This window comes from Pangasianodon hypophthalmus, chromosome 12, assembly GCF_027358585.1.
Source record: "Pangasianodon hypophthalmus isolate fPanHyp1 chromosome 12, fPanHyp1.pri, whole genome shotgun sequence".
Taxonomy (NCBI): domain Eukaryota; kingdom Metazoa; phylum Chordata; class Actinopteri; order Siluriformes; family Pangasiidae; genus Pangasianodon; species Pangasianodon hypophthalmus.
This window is the reverse complement of record NC_069721.1, coordinates 9,068,002-9,085,036: the sequence shown is the minus strand read 5'-3', so window position 1 is coordinate 9,085,036 and position 17,035 is coordinate 9,068,002. Positions and strand designations below refer to the sequence as shown.

At 37.6% G+C, this 17,035-nt stretch overlaps 1 protein-coding gene across 1 annotated transcript; it reads right to left on the bottom strand.

Annotated features, from left to right (window-relative positions):
• Positions 1-1,652: 1,652 nt before the first annotated feature.
• Positions 1,653-15,501, bottom strand: map2k4b (mitogen-activated protein kinase kinase 4b). The gene is made up of 13 exons (XM_026914687.3): positions 15,119-15,501; positions 10,705-10,740; positions 10,067-10,099; positions 9,285-9,387; positions 9,020-9,194; positions 8,735-8,854; positions 6,020-6,139; positions 5,873-5,924; positions 5,014-5,141; positions 4,157-4,234; positions 3,893-4,041; positions 3,753-3,798; positions 1,653-3,509 (listed from the first exon to the last, which is right to left on the bottom strand). The coding sequence occupies exons 1-13, from the start codon at positions 15,240-15,242 to the stop codon at positions 3,396-3,398; spliced, it is 1,278 nt and encodes a 425-aa protein (XP_026770488.1). The 5' UTR covers positions 15,243-15,501; the 3' UTR covers positions 1,653-3,395.
• Positions 15,502-17,035: the final 1,534 nt, after the last annotated feature.

The window sequence follows — 17,035 nt, the reverse complement described above, 5'->3', positions numbered from 1 at the left end:
CTATATGGTACCATCCACAGTAACCTCATGGTTTCTATATGGTACCATCCACAGCATCCTCATGGTTTCTATATGGTACCATCCACAGCAACCTCACGGTTTCTATATGGTACCATCCACAGTAACCTCATGGTTTCTATATGGTACCATCCACAGCAACCTCATGGTTTCTATATGGTACCATCCACAGTAACCTCATGGTTTCTATATGGTACCATCCACAGTAACCTCATGGTTTCTATATGGTACCATCCACAGCATCCTCATGGTTTCTATATGGTACCATCCACAGCATCCTCATGGTTTCTATATGGTACCATCAACAGCAACCTCATGGTTTCTATATGGTACCATCCACAGCAACCTCATGGTTTCTATATGGTACCATCCACAGTAACCTCATGGTTTCTATATGGTACCATCCACAGTAACCTCATGGTTTCTATATGGTACCATCCACAGCATCCTCATGGTTTCTATATGGTACCATCCACAGCATCCTCATGGTTTCTATATGGTACCATCCACAGCATCCTCATGGTTTCTATATGGTACCATCCACAGCAACCTCATGGTATCTATATGGTACCATCCACAGTAACCTCATGGTTTCTATATGGTACCATCCACAGCATCCTCACGGTTTCTATATGGTACCATCCACAGCAACCTCATGGTTTCTATATGGTACCATCCACAGTAACCTCACGGTTTCTATATGGTACCATCCACAGTAACCTCATGGTGATCTTTAGGTTGTCCATGTGAGAACAGCCTTAGCATCCCTTCAGGATTATTAAGACTTTGATTACGTTTATATATTTATACCACAGCACTGTTGATTTCTTTATTCCCATTGGTCAGAAGCTGTTGATTACTTTTGTATAATGACAGCAAGACCAATCACAGGTTTATATTACTCTGCTCCTTCTAATACGTTATTGTTTCTATAGTAACAGCTAACACAACAGTGTTTAGAATGGGCTTTCTTTCTCTGAAACATGACAATCTGCATTTTTTTTTACCTTACTAACTTCAAAAAAGAGAAAAAATGAGCGGCTGATGAGAAAATGACTGTTTATAGCTGCTGTAAAGTCATAAGAGGTACTAACTTGTTTCGGGGATCTTTCATGGCATTAAACATAACTATAAATGGATAAAAAGTATGATGTGTAGTTCTTTAATAAACAAAAAATGTTAATGTTGACAAGTTGCTGTGGTATAAGAGGAATAAAACACTTCCAGACATGCTGTTATAGGAAACTAATCAACTTTAGACTGGTAATGGCCCTTTACTCCGTGTCAGAGGGCCCCATCAGTGATTATTTTCCTATAACAGCACATCCTGCTGTGTTTTATTCCTTACATAGGCTTCAGATTTCTTCATTCATCATCAGTAACCGTTTTATCCAGGTCAGGGTCAAAGTGGATTCATGGCCTATCGCAGGAACAATGGGCATGAGAAATACACCCTGGACGTGCACACACACACACACACACACTCATTCATAAATATGGATAATTTACCAGTAAAATGCCATCATATTCTGGGAATGTAGGAAAATAACCTGAGCTCAACCCCACCCCCTGGACCCTGCGGCACCAACATGTGTTTTTATTCTCTCACACAAACAGCCAGTACACAAGCAGAGGCTAATTCATAGGATTTATTCTAGCATTCAGTCCATTTGTTTTCCAGACCTTACAGAAAAAAATAGCTCGATAAGGTCACAATCACATCCTAGCCTTATCACAACTGACCTGCAGGCAGATACTTAGCTCTCATCATTACTACAAGAACACTAAGGTTTCATCAATATCCTTTAAATATGTGAAGTGAAGAAGACAAATAGCTCAGACCATCAGAGGTTAATATCTCCAAAAGCAGACATAAGGCAATATCCCTGCATATCCTCTAATTACATATTTTTTTTTTTTTTTTTTAAACAGATTGCTGTTCACAATGTATACACTTAAAATCTTTTCACAGTGTGAACAATTCTTGAAGATATTTCCCACTCTTTATACCGATACAATATAACGTTACATAAAATCCATATTTTCCCTTCTAAATATTAAATATTCTACTATGGTGCCATTTTGTACAGTTGAAAGATTGTTTTCAAAATTGGGATTTTCTTTATTAAGGTATGCTCATAAAAAGGATGTATAGTTAAGCATTCTTAGGTCAGTGATGCATCTTAAGTGTGTCAGATGATCTCTATTTTACACAAACACACAAAAATGAATTCTTTCTACCAAGTCTTTCAATGCTATCTAGTGTCATATTTCAGTTGCCCTATTATGTCAGTTAGTAAAAGACTGCTTTGGCAAAGTGTTGTACATTTCTTTTAAAGTGAGTAACCTAAACAGTGATATTTGAACATCTTTCAGAATGCATACATAAGCCAAGATGTCAGAGCCAATTTCAGGAGAAGTGGCAAAATATAAAGTAGCATTAAGGATTTTGGGACGTGTACCGTAACTTTTACATTTACAGTAAGATAGGAGTGTCTGCAAGTGTGTACACTATACCAGCAAGAGGTTTTTTTTTTTTTTTTTTTTTTTTTTAATTCATTCAATACAATTTGGTGAGTTAAAGTTGCATATTTATAGAAAACTACTTTAAGGATGACTTTTTTTGTTTTGTTTTGTTTTTTAATCTTTCAACCGACCAACTGATCTGTCAAATGGTACCAGACTAAGTGTCATCTGTGTCTTTTCCACAAAGTTAACATGTCACAAATCTTTCAGATGAAATGTTGGAATTTCACAAAGACTGCTATGTGTGGAGCGAAACATGTAGAAGAAATGATCCAACCACTTTTTTTTTAACGGATTCTTTGACGAACAACAATACTTCTGCATACTCTTTCAGAAAGTGAGACCACAATTAAACTGTGCTTTACACCTACAGATATTGCTCTAAATGACACGTCCTATCATAGAAATGTTATACGGTATACAACATGGTAGGCGTTTTCTTTCTATTTGAATAGCAATGACTTCTTGTTTCAGCAATTTCTTGTTCTTGTTGTTTGTATCATCACTTTCAAGTAGATATTTACGTTCCCGTGAACATGAAGTGTGTCTTGAATGAAGGAGTTCAAGTCTTGTTCTAATTTTCTATAATGCGCTCAGCTAAACATTTACATGTGGCATTAAAATAAATATCACACCTCAAATAAAATTATTATTGTTCTTATTCTTCTTATTGTTCTATCTTGTTTTATAGACCAATACACTAATGGTTTTGAAGATGAAAAGCCGATCCTTATTGCACACAATGTTTTGGGAGTGCCGATCCTTAAAAGCAGTGTGGAACCGTGAAACAGGACAATGCGTTGCGCCAAACGGCTGCCGTGTTACATTGCATTCGGGTAACGTACACGCTATCAGTCGACGTACATGGGAGAGCTGGGGGAGGCGGGGATTTCATCCAGAATTTTACACACGTAACCGGCAACGTCCACCACTCTCTCCTCGTACATCAGAATGAACGGGTGCTTCTACAGGAAAGAAAAACAAATTTTAAAATATTAAGATCCAACTTTTTCTAAGTAGCTTTAATTCAAGTACATATAAATACAATGACACTAGGTATAGTCAAACAGAAACAGTATGCACTTTTATAATAAATATTTCATATATATTTCATATATAATAAATACGTCGATGTTTGGTTAATCTCCAGAAATATTCAATTTTTTTTTTTTTAAATCAGTGTAACAGTGGACATAACACATATTTACCAGAAGCTCCCTGTACTTTGGCCTTTTTGACTCGTCCTTTGTAAGGCTAAGAAAACAAAATGTTTATAAATCTGCACTTGTTGTATTACAGTATTAAAATTCTGTACCCTGTAAACAACATGGAAAGCTGTGAAACTCACCAGAGATTGACAAAGTTGATGAATTTGGGAGAAAACTGTCTCTCCTCTGAGTTGCTTAGTTGAGGAGGGTCTCCCTTCACCACCTGTGTCAGCTGATCAAACACACTGTTCCACTTGGGGTATGGGAAGCGACCGGTGGCCAGCTCGTACTGAAGGAGGAGAAAAAGAATCAAGCAACAGTTAATATGACAATATTATGTTTATTTCATGCAATAACTCAATTCTTTATTAATATGTAAAACAGTCAGTGGGTACATCACGCACCAGCGTAATTCCCAAACTCCAAACGTCCGAGCGCACATCATAGCCTTGCCTAGAAGCACTAGGGTCTATCCTTTCGGGCTGTATGAGAAAAATAACAACAATAAAAACAGATGTTGGAATGTTGTCCCTATCGAGAGAGACATTTTATCCACCACAACTGAATTTCCGAGCACTGTTATAGGCAAGCTCTATAAATATGTAATAAAAAAAAATACAAATAATATAAATACAAGTAATGCAACTAAGACAATTCTCAAATCTTATTGGTCAGAGTCATTTTCTATAACTGTAGACTGTAGTTCTGGCTACAAGGCAAAGCACAGGTTTATATTAAAGTGGTCATTGTAAAATTTTATTATTTCTATAGAAACAGGTCATTAATAGGGGTTAGTACGATGAACGTTTTCCACCACAGGATTTTTTTGGGTAGAGAAAGTGAGGGAATGACTGTTTATAGATGCTATATGCAAGTAATAACTAAATTAACTTGTTTTTCTGACATTCCACGACATTAAATGCAACTATAAATAAAGAAAAACTATGGTGTGTCATTCTTTAATTGGAAAAATGTAAGCGTTGATAAATTGCTGTGGTATAAGAGGAATAGAACACCTCATTTGTTTATTGTCCTAGAACAGCACAACTCATTGTGTTTTGTATCTTTAATAAAACATAAATCATGCAAATTTTACTTAACATATTTATAAAAATGTAGTAAATGTTAATGACATTATTTATACACAATCATTCATTTGCAGTAACAGTATTTTACACTTGTGATTAAAAAAAAAAAAAAGATAGTGTTACAATCACAAAAAGCTTTATTAAAATGAGAAGCGAGTGATGTGCTGACTCACAGCCATGTACGGTCTGCATCCAGCATCTCTAGTCTTGGCTATAGAGTCAACCAACTGTCCACTGATCCCAAAGTCACACAGCTTTATGTTGCCATTTCTATCCAGGAGAATGTTGGAGGGTTTGATGTCTACAATTTGTAAATATAAAGTATGTTTAAAGAAATCAATTCACTCCATAAATACAGGGAATAATAATAATAATAATAATAATAATAATAATAATAGACTATAAGCCACTCCACTACAAAAGTACAAAACACTCAGAAAGCAGTAAACTCCCTTCCTTCAGTCTACTCAGAAATCTATATGTTTATATCATATTATTGTTATTAAATCAGTCGTACATTGTACAAGTCAGCATACAGTAATCAGGCATTTTTATTTCACAGCATGTCAGTTTACTAGTAGGACAGCACCACCTAGTGGCAGCTGGCACATGGACATCACTCTTTCTACATGCTGAATGTCTCCTATCCATGCAGAGAACGTAGATTTATAATTTGGTAATTATTTGGTGATTTGTGCTTGCTATGAAGACTGTTCAAATCATTTATTTATTTTAACATTACTCCAAAAGTCATTTTTTTTAATCAAGCAAAAATTTGGAAGCCCAGACGTGAGGGTTTTCTCATTTCCTTTCCCGGTATCCCTTCCTTGCACATTAACCTTAAAGATTTGTTGCACATCTGTAACATTTATTAAAATTCTTCAAAATTAAATCACAAAGCCAGGAATTTATGCATTATATTAATTAGAAGACCACTACTTAATGCAAACAGTTACATATACACTGCAAGTTCGGTTTATTTTACTGAAGTGTATTAAATGTTCACTGCAATGTTGCATGTATAACACTCACCTCTGTGGATTATTTTCAAGTTTTCTTTCAAGTGATTCAGTGCTTTCACAGTCTGTGAATAAATAAATTTGAGAAAAAAAAATTAAGAATCCTAAAATACTGGCAGCAACGCAGCACTTAAAAAGACATAAGACAAGACGCACTCACCGCTAATGTAATTTTGCCTAATATTTCCTCTGGAATGACATCATCTAATGAGCAATATACATATTTGTAGAATTTGTCGAACGAGGTAGACATAAGTTCCATACATATCCAGCAGTCACCCTGTAAAAAAGACGAGAAGAGGAAAACATTTTAGAGTTTAAATTTGGAAACTAGGCAAAGGTTGTACTCACTACTATACGTGCTGTATATTAAAACAGAACACTGGATGGAGAAAGGAATGCTCTTATTAGGGCTGATTTATGCTTCTGAGATGAAGCACGTTTGCTTATTTGTGTCGGGATGTAGAGAGAGCTTTTATGGCTAAGTGTGGCATGCAGAGACACACTCGCGTGCATGTCTCTGAGAAACTAACTGCATGTTATGCGTATCTACAATTCTGTCTGTCAACCAGGCTTCAGGCGAATGCCAGAGGTGAGATCAGTTTCTAGCCAGAAACTTTTTGATGAGATATCGTGAACCTTCTTTGGTGGGTTTCATCAAGAGTTTTAGAGTAACACTGCTCCAAATAATTAATAAATAAACACATAAATCAATAGATATAATTTCATGTGTAAGCAATACAATTTACAAAATCAAGTAAAACAATAAAATCCCTTAATGCATCCAGTACTTTCCATTTTCTACAGGCTGGAAATGTGCTTGGGCTCCTCCACCTCTTTTTGAATGCGTAATCCATCAAAAAGCTCATGCAAGAGAACTCATGAAAAATGCTTTTTAAAAATATTAGTTTAACTAAGCCAAGCTATTAGTTTCTTGGGCTGGTGTCTTAAATAAAATGCCTCCTCTATGATAAAATTCTCACACTGGACTGCTTTAAATGAACATCACAAGCAATCAGGTTTTTTTTCCCCATGTTTCATGTTTTGCATCACACACGGTGATGTGATCACATTTTTGGGTAATGGATTTGTTTACAGAAAACTGCAATCGTGAATATGAAGTGCAAGCACTTATTCTGGCTGTAGCTGTAAATATATTGGCCAATTTAATACTGCGGGGCTCTGCATTTTTCCTTTTAACATACTCCCAGTAATGACGCACATGGTGAAACAACGCAAGAAAAAAATCGTCCAGTGAGCTCTAGAATTGAGGGTTTAAACTCTAGTGGAGGTGCTGCAATCCATGAGCCGCTTGATATTACATAATACAGATGAGTGAAAATGCTTCTGACATGCTTTCAGTGACTTGGTTTATACACTTACTGAACACTTTATTAGGAACACCTGTACACCTCCTCATTCATGCAATTATCTAATCAACCAATCATGTGGCAGCAGTGCAATGCATAAAATGCAGATACGAGCCAGCAGCTTAGGGTAATGTTCACATCAACCATCAGAATGGGGAAAAAATCTGATCTCAGTGATTTTGACCGTGGCATGATTGTTGGTGCGAGACGGGCTGGTTTGAGTATTTCTACGACTGCTGATCTCCTGGGATTTTTATGCACAACAGTCTCTCGAGTTTACTCAGAATGGTGCAATAAAGAAAAAACATCCAGTGAGCAGCAGTTCTGCAGACGGAAACACCTTGTTGATGAGTGAGATCAACAGAGAATGGCCAGATTGGTTCGAGCTGACAGAAACGGTACAGTAATTCAGATAACCACTCTGTACAATTGTGGTGAGCAGAAAAGTATCTCAGAATCCACAACACATCGAACCTTGAGGCAGATGGGCTACAACAGCAGAAGACCACATCAGGTTACACTTCTGTCCGCCAAGAACAGAAAGCTGAGGCTGCAGTGGGCACAGGCTCACCAAAACTGGACAGATGAAGACTTGAAAAAAGTAGCCTGGCCTGATGAATCTCGATTTCCGCTGAGGCACACAGATGGTAGGGTCAGAAGTTGGTGCCAACAGCATGAATCCATGGACCCAACCTGCCTTGTGTCAACAGTCCACGCTGGTGGAGGTGGTGTAATGGTGTGGGGAATGTTTTCTTGGCACACTTTGGGCCCGTTAATACCAATCAATCATTGCTTGAATGCCACAGTCTATTTGAGTATTGTTGCTGACTATGTGCATTCGTGGTCACAATTTACCATCTTCTAATGGCTACTTCCAGCATGATAATGCACCATGTCACAAAGCAAATGTCATCTCAAACTGGTTTCATGAACATGACAATGAGCTCAATGTCACCGAATCTGAACCCAGTAGAACACCTCTGGGATGTGGTAGAGATTCGCAGCATGAAAGTGCACCTGAAAAATCTGCAAGAATTCCATGATGTGAACACGGACTAGAATCTCAAAGGAATGTTTCCAACATCTTGTGGAATCCATGACACGAAGAAATGAGAGCAAAGGGAAGCCCTACCCGGTATTATTATAGTGTTCCTAAAAAAAAAAAAAAGTGCTCAGTGAGTGTATTTGATTACACAAGGTTTTTTTTTTTTTTTCCTCAGTACTTTACAAAACAAAGTTACGCCCGTGTTGCCTTCTAGTTATTATTTCTACGGTGAAACATGGAACTCTCTCTTTTGTTTTTAGTTCAGAGACTGTTCTTTTTCGATTTCCCTTTTCTGTGCATTCTGGTTTGGTTCATGTGACACTCCTCCCTAGTATACACGCACAACCCTGAGACGTGCTCGCAGAACTTTAAATCAGCCCTTACAAAATATCACATTTGAAGGTTTATGATAAAGATCAAAGGGGTTATTAATATTGTATATAAGATTATCATTGCTCACCTCTCGGAACAGAGCCCCATAAAATTGGACGATATAGGGACAGTCACTACTCCTCATAACCACGTCTAAATCCATGAGCAGCTGCTTCTGTTCTTTTTCATCAACAGTGGAACGAATCCTCTGCAACAAAAATACACAACTGTCATTGCACACAGACGTAATCTTTCTATGAGTATTACAATTAGAGTTTTGTCAGAGTTCTGTCAGTTTTTTTTCTTTCAAGGCTTCTGGTTTTCTGTAAATTGTCCATATGATGAATTTAAAAAACAGTGTACTGTGTCCTACCTTAACAGCCATGATCTGACCACTGGGCTTATGAACCATTTTGTTGACCGAGCCGTAGGCTCCTCGGCCAATCTCGCCCAGGTCCTTCAGGTCTTCGGCAGTGAAGTCCCAATGCTGCTCAGGAGAAATCTTCAGTTTCCCACATGACTCAATACTGTGATTGCGCAGTCTCTCTCTGTGTCAGCACAAGTGTACGAACAAATAACAATCAGCATAGCTGAAAACGTCAAACCTTCAGACTGAAAATGATTTCTGCCTCACTTACATGTGTGGATTATGGAAGGAAGGGTTGGCTGATGCGATGGGAAGTCTTGCATTCGGTTTAATCGGAGGATTAGCAAAGTTTAGCTTTAGTGCTTTGCGTTTACCTGGGAAAAAAGAACCATTTATAATTTGCATTAAGACACAATCTGTAACATCTGGATAGAAAGGAGGTCTGATCCTAGACTCCTAAAGCTAATCCATGACAATGAGTCGAACCTCTATTTTGGTAACATGTTTGATAAAAAGCCACGACATGTATGCACATAATTAAACATGACTATAATCTCTGGACCTCAAATACCGCACAAAAGGGCAGGCTTTAGTTGACCTAAACTGCTGTTTTCCAGGTTAGCTTCAGAACATAAATTGTCAAGGTACTTGATATAGATTTCGTCTGATTTTTGTTCATCCCAAGTTAACCTGCAAATCCTGCTTTCTGGAACAGATGCCAGATTTTGCCTCGCTCTTACACCTGGTATTTATATGCGTTCTCCTTTTATACACTCTGGACACAGTGTTATTCCTCCAGCACAATATGCACATAAATTACTTAGCTAGTCAGACAGGTAGCATGATTACCTTTTTAACAGTACTGAAATGAATGAATTCAAATGACACCGTTACATGTTTAGTGCCACTTAACACTATATTGAGTGTGACGACATTTTCTTCCTTATTTTGCACTATAAGTGACCTACACCATTTATAAAGCTGTAATAACAGAATAATAAGTGAATGAAATATTCACATGGTCAAACAGAGGGGAAAAAAAAGGACACTTACTTTGAGGAGCACCAGACAGATTTATCTGAAAACCTGCAGTAGGAAATGACAACAAAAAAGAGAGTGTGAAGAAAAAATTTGGAACTGCAGCAAGATTTATTTAGCAAACCACTGGAAAGAAGTTTGAACAGCTTCTTTTTCCTCTCAAACGTTTTCACGTCAAATGAACTATTCAGAAATTGTCGTACTTCTTCACCTCATTTTAGGAAAATGGCTTGACAACCATTTTACATACAGTAAGAGCATTTTGTTTGATATATGGTTGAATATGCTTGGCAGCATTTTAAATTCCCTGCTCTTACTGTTGGATGCTTGTGAAGGCACTGATGCCCCGATGACCAGTCAAGATTCCTGGAGTCTAAAATGGGTTTTAAGCTTTACACCAGATGTAGTAAATGTGTCCAATATGTTCCCATGTAAATCACTGTGGCCATGTGGACGCAAAACTTATTCTTTCACTCGAGTTCTATTTCTGCCACATGCCTAACGACGTTTCTGTAAACATTATTTTAAAATTAGAAACACTTTTCATGTAGCATTGCTGTAACCCAAGCGGGTTAAATATCCAAAGTGCTAAAGCCAATCAATAAAAAAGTAAAAAGCAAAAAAAAAAAAAAAAAAAAAAAAAAGCAGAATACCTGTTTCATTCTGACACCTCCAGCAAGTGTTGGACTCTGTAAAAATGGATTATACATATTTTACATGGTTATAAAGTGTAATAAACAATGGTTTTAAAAAATATCCACCTTGAAAACAGTAACAAAGTCATTCATCCTTATGTGGTTATAAGAAATTATGGACATAAGAAAACACATAAAAATAAAAAAAAGTATCTAATCTGTCATCGTTGATATCATTTCATCATAAATCTTATATTAGGATTGATCTGATGGTGTTAGCATTCAAATGGATAAGAATAATTCACAGTGGATGGTGCAACTGCAAGCACTGGGGGGGGAGTGTGTGTGTGTGTGTGTGTGTGTTAATCACATGTGGAAATCAGAGAAAATAAAACAAATACAGCTCTTCATCACTGACTCCAAACACTTTCAGTTAGAGAAGAAGGAAAACATCAGTTGGCATATTAATCGCTGTTGCTAGTTACTGCATATATCATTCCATCCTCCATTTTAAAAGAGGTCAAACGCAATTGTAATACAATGCACGTCTGTTGCTGAGAGACGCAGCATCGATACACATGTAATACGTTTCTGTATATCGCAGGTGATGTAGATATAAATGTATGTTGTGCACTAATAAATCTATGTATAATATACCAGAACTGTGAATACTTAGAATGAGCATAAGTGCTGAAAACTGCCAGCAAAGCAGTGGGATGTAGCTAAAGAAATGGTCAGACAGAAATAATAATCATAAACCAATACAGAATAATAAACACTCCAGTCTTCAGCAACCATTGTACTCTTACTGACATATTAAAATCCACTATAGCACTCACTGAAAGGTTATTAAGGACTGTATATTTTTTTCATTCTTATAACTTGAATTGGGAATAACAGCATTAATAATAGGAATTACATAAAGTAACATGTAACCACAAGTATACATTACAAATTCCTAATACCTAATACCTAGGCAAACAGCATATTTATCATAAACTAATCAAGTAATAATGTGTTACCTGAAGCTAAAGTGAAAGACAAAGCCTCAAGTTAACCTTTGCTATCATTAAGGTGCATCAAAATTAACACTACACAAACTAAGTCAACTGCTTGATTTACTGTTTTTCTGAAGTAAGGATTAAAACATGACAGGACATGTTATAAGAATGCACGACAGGGTGGTGCAATACGGTTCAACACGAAACAGAGTTATGGTTACCACCCCAAAGTTGATTAGTTTATTATAACTGCATGTCCCAATGTGGAATATTCCTCTTAAACCACACTGATTTGCCAACAATTTACAGTATGGTGCAGAAGTCTTAGGCACATGCAAAGAAATGCTGTAGAGCAAAGATGCCTTCAAAAATAATGAAACTAAATGTTTCTACATTAAAAAAACTATAAAGAGCAGTAAACAGTAATAAATGAAATAAAGTCAATATTTGGTGTGACGATCCTTCACTTTAAAAAATATATAGTAGTCTCAGGTACAATTTGTGAGTTTTATAAGGAAATGAGCTGTAAGTGTTACTGAGTATCTTGCAGAAGCAGCCACAGTTCTTCTGGAGTCTTTGACTGTCGCACTTGCTTCTTATTTTTGCAGCAAAACCCAGCAGCCTTCATTCTGTTTTTTTGTCTGAAAAGTGGTCTCTTGTGTAATATGCTGCTTTCTTTACTGACATACAAACATTTTTCTGTAACATTTAATTTGGTGCTGGAAAACTAATGTTTGGAATTCTAAAATGTTTTTGTACTGAATCAGTAAAGAAAGTCATAAAATAAAAATCTATAACAAAGTTTGTACAACACAAAATAGTGCCTAAGACTTTTGCACAGTACTGTATTTTTTTTTTTTTTTTTTTATTGAATGAAACATCATATTTTTTAAACGTGTTTTAACGTTGTGGAATGTCCAAGAGACAAGTTAGTTTCTCTGATCACATACATTAAAACAGCTATAAACAGTCATTCCCTCAACAGCCTTTTTTAACTGTCTCTTGAAGTTAATAAGTTTTTTTTTTTTTTTTTTTTTAAATGCAGCCGAGAAACCAAAAAGCAAGAAAGTCGTCTGTCCTGAAGATTTTCCCATGGAGGAAAAACTTACTGGTTCAACGTGCTGACAACCAAAATTCCTTCCATAACTGTTAATAAATGTCTACTTACAGAAAGCTTTACCATATCAATGATTTTCTTTGTTAAATAACACATTTATTATTTAATCTGATCATTATTAGTCTTAGATTTATGTGGAGTGTCTGCCATACAAGTCCTTGTGAGTGACTTATACACAATAATGTATTAGAACAAGCACATTAATATATATCTGTGGTTTGAATTACAGCAGGCACTACTGTCAGAGCTGCTGTTATAGAAAACTAATCAACACTTTCTGACTAATTAGATTTGAGAATTCAACAATGCGGTGGGACAACTTTAACTCACTTAGCTGGCAGCTATCATTATCATTACGCATATTGTCAGAGATCACCTGTTAAGAGTTGTTCCGAGATGTCAGTGATTCCTGAGTGTAAAATGCTGCACGTTGGGTTTGTCCATGCTATAAATTTATAACATAAGCGTCCAGTTAGTAACACTACCTTTGTGGCTTATAAAGAAAGACAACCTCGAATAGCAAATACATCTTGCATTATTAGCTCTGTTGAAAAATCCTGCTTAGTTTGACCAAAACACAGGCTGAGCTGGTCAAACTGGTACACCATCTTCACCAATTGGTAAGTTCTTTTCCACCGTCCTTATTACTTGACTAAACAGAACAATATATGTTTAAGATTCCTTAATGCACCTACTGTTGTGTTATTTTTCTTAAAAATAACTTGTCTACGATGCAGCAGCTGGCAAGATGGTGCATCAGCCTGAGCAGCTCGGCCTGGGTTTTGGTAGCTGGCAGCAACGGATAATCCATGGCTAAGTGTGCATTAAAATCGTGTAATGTACACCTAGCCGTGGATTATCCCACTTATATCATGGTCATTTGCCAGCACTGACAAGTTAAAGCTGTCATTGATGTTTGCAGTGCAAAATTTGACTGAAAAGATGAAAATAACGGTTAATTTTCATTAGTTATTTTATATACAGGTCATTAGATCTAGAATTGTGTCTGCTCTCAATCATACACTGAGATAAAGTATTGTGATAAGATTACATTTATTTGAATGACAAATAGTTATGAGAGAGAGACAGAGACTGTGTGTGTGTGTGTGTGTGTGTGAGTGAGAGAGAGAGAGAGAGAGAGAGAGAGAGAGAGAGAGAGAGAGAGAGAGAGAGCATTAACTGCGTCTGTGCCGCTTCTCTACTAATAATGAAGCTGTGAGTTTAACCACTGTATATAAATGTAACTGTATGTTACTATGGTTACAGGTGTTTATAGGCAACGCACTGATTTCAAACGGTGATTAAACTGACCGGAACTACCTGTGCACTTCACGCGCACCTTCCAGCCAATCAGAACCGAGTATTCAGACATACCATGGTACAAGTCAGTTTCATTTTTGGCCAAACTAATCCTTTAGCTTAATTTCACTGTGTACACACACACACACACACGTCAAACTTGTGAAGTATTTGAGAAATACGCTTTCTGTTACAAAGGGAGGAACATGTGATGACAAATTTAAGCTTTAGAAGCCCATAAATACTAACTAATTTAGCAGTAATTTAGTGTACACACACACACACACACATACTGTATGGGAAAACAACCCACAGAGAGTTTCTAGAATATTCCCCAACCGTCACACAGACCTCTTCTGTGCTATACTTTCTGATAGTTTGCTGTCAGAAATCAAATAACAGCATATATCTATTTCTAAACCAAAAAAAAAAAAAAACGTGAAAATAATGTGAAAGCAGTCAGTGTTCTTCCTTCGGTAACTGAACTGCTGTATTTTTGAAATACCAATAAGTTCTATAAGTCCTATAAAATAAATAAACAACTCAATACACCGTGTGTTTACGGCGTTTCTTGCGGATTAGCTGAGCAGAGAAACAGCGGTATGAATGTGACCGGAGCACGGTGCAGTGTTTACGCAGTTAGCCAGCTAGCTTCAGCAGCTAAAGCTAAAAATCCCTGACTGTCCACTTGCTTTTTCACAACCACTACAACAGACTTGCTGTTTCATTTCTGCTCATAGCGGCTACAAACATGTACCTCTGCGACATTCATGTAGCAAATAAACTAGCTGGCTAACGTCAAGCACTACGGCTAAGGCCTAATCATGAAGCTAGCCAGCTAACCGAGATACGATAAGCTAACGTTAGCGCTGTGTGTGTGCGTGTGTGTGTGTGTGCTATGGACGCAGTGACAGTAGCTAACCGTGATTATGCAAGCAATGGGGAAAGTGTTATATTATGCTAAGTAGACATGTTATTTAAATAATAAAAAAAAAGAAACAAAGCGTGTTCTTACCCTGCACACTGCTCATGGTGGTTAGGTGTTGAGTCTGCATTTGGTGATGCTGCAGCGGGGATCCTGCCGCGCTCATGCTATTGCATGAAGTTGGGGAGTTAGTGCTAGGACTGGGAGTCGCCATTGCTCACAGACAGTGTGTGTGTGTGTGTGTGTGTGTGTTTCAACAGAACCGCAAAAAAAAGAAAAGAAACAGAGGACGGCAGCGATATTCCAAACAGGTGTACTGGGCCAGATCCAGCATAAATCAGCACATCACTAGCACAAGGAAAGAGGACAGGAGGTTAAAGCAGCTCCATTTCAGCTGCTCGGTGTTGTTAAGGATAAGATGAGTGGAGTGGGCAGAGAGAGCGACACAGCACGACATTTCCGAGTCTCACTTCAAAATAAAGGTCTGGACTGCCCTTGTGTTTCATACTGCACCAGCATATGTGTGTGTGGTGGCCTTTCACATAATCAGGAGTGTCTAATCTTATCCACAAACAGCCAGTGTGGGTGCTTCAGTGTTTTCATTCCAATCAAGCAGGAGCCACACCTGATTCCACCAGTTTATTCAGTTGATTAAATTTGGATTTCAACAGTAGATGTCAAAATGTCAGGTGTGGCTTCTGTATGGTTGGAGTGAAAGCCTGCACCCACACCGGCCCTTTCCGGATAAGATTGGACACCCGTGTCAGTTCACATAGTCAGATTTTGGACATGGTCACAATCACTCATTCACTCATTCACTCACTCATTTTCAGTAACCGCTTTATCCTGGTCAGTAGGCATAGGTCAGGAATGTACACTATATGGCCAAAAGTTTCTGGACACCTGACCATCACACTCGTATGTGCTTTTTAAACATCCCATTCCAGATTTAGTTCCCCTTTGCTCTTACAGTAACCTCCACTCTTCTGGGAAGGCATTCCTCTAGGTGTTGTAGCGTGGCTGTGGGGATTTGTGATCATTCAGCCACAAGAGCATTAGTAAGGTCAGGCGCTGATGTTAGGTGAGGAGGTCTGGGGTGTATTCAGGGTTCCAGTTCATCCCAAAGGTGTTCAGTGGGGTTGAGGTCAGGGCTCTGTGCAGGACACTTGAGTTTTTTGACTCCAAACTTGGCACATTGTGTCTTCAGTGGAGCTTGTTTTGGGCACCGGAGCATTGTCATGCTGGAACATGTTTGTGCCTCTTAGTTCCAGTAAAGGGAAATTGTAATGCTATGTCCTGTAAGATTGTGTGTTTCCAACTTTGTGGCAACAGTTTGGCGAAGGCCCACATATGGGTATGATGGGGAGGTGTCCACAAACTTTTGGCCATAACTTCACCTTTTGGGAGGTGGAAGGAAACTAGAGACCATGGAGGAAACCTACAGGGACACAAGGAAAATATGCACAGTAACTCCACATTTATTTATATTAATGCATTTTTATTAGGCCATTTAAACCTTTTAAAACTTCCAGTTTCAGCTGTTGTTAAACTGGCTCTACACAAGAACTGTTATTTGGTCATATGACTTCTTGTCAGTTGCTTTCACTTGTGGACTCGATTCCCTGAGAACTGTTCCATTTTTACACAAAGTGTCTCTACAGTTATTCTGACTCACACTGTTCTGACGTTCTAAACCCAAAAGTGATGCAGTAATTTACTTAAGTGACTTTGCGTACAGCTAGCAGTAATAGAGCAACAGCACATGTTATCGTGAAAACATGTTCAACATTGTCAGTGGAATGTGAGGGGTTAGGGACAGTCAGAGTTGGGCCATCTACAATTACACCATTACACTTAAAAAGAGCTTACTCAGGAGTATCGTATACAAAAAATGAAAGTGTGTAATTTTATTTAATTTTAGTGAGTTTTGAGTGGCATTTTGGCAGAAACAAATGCCTCATGGACTGAGATGTTGGTTTAAAAAAGACAAATGTGTAAAAAATGCTT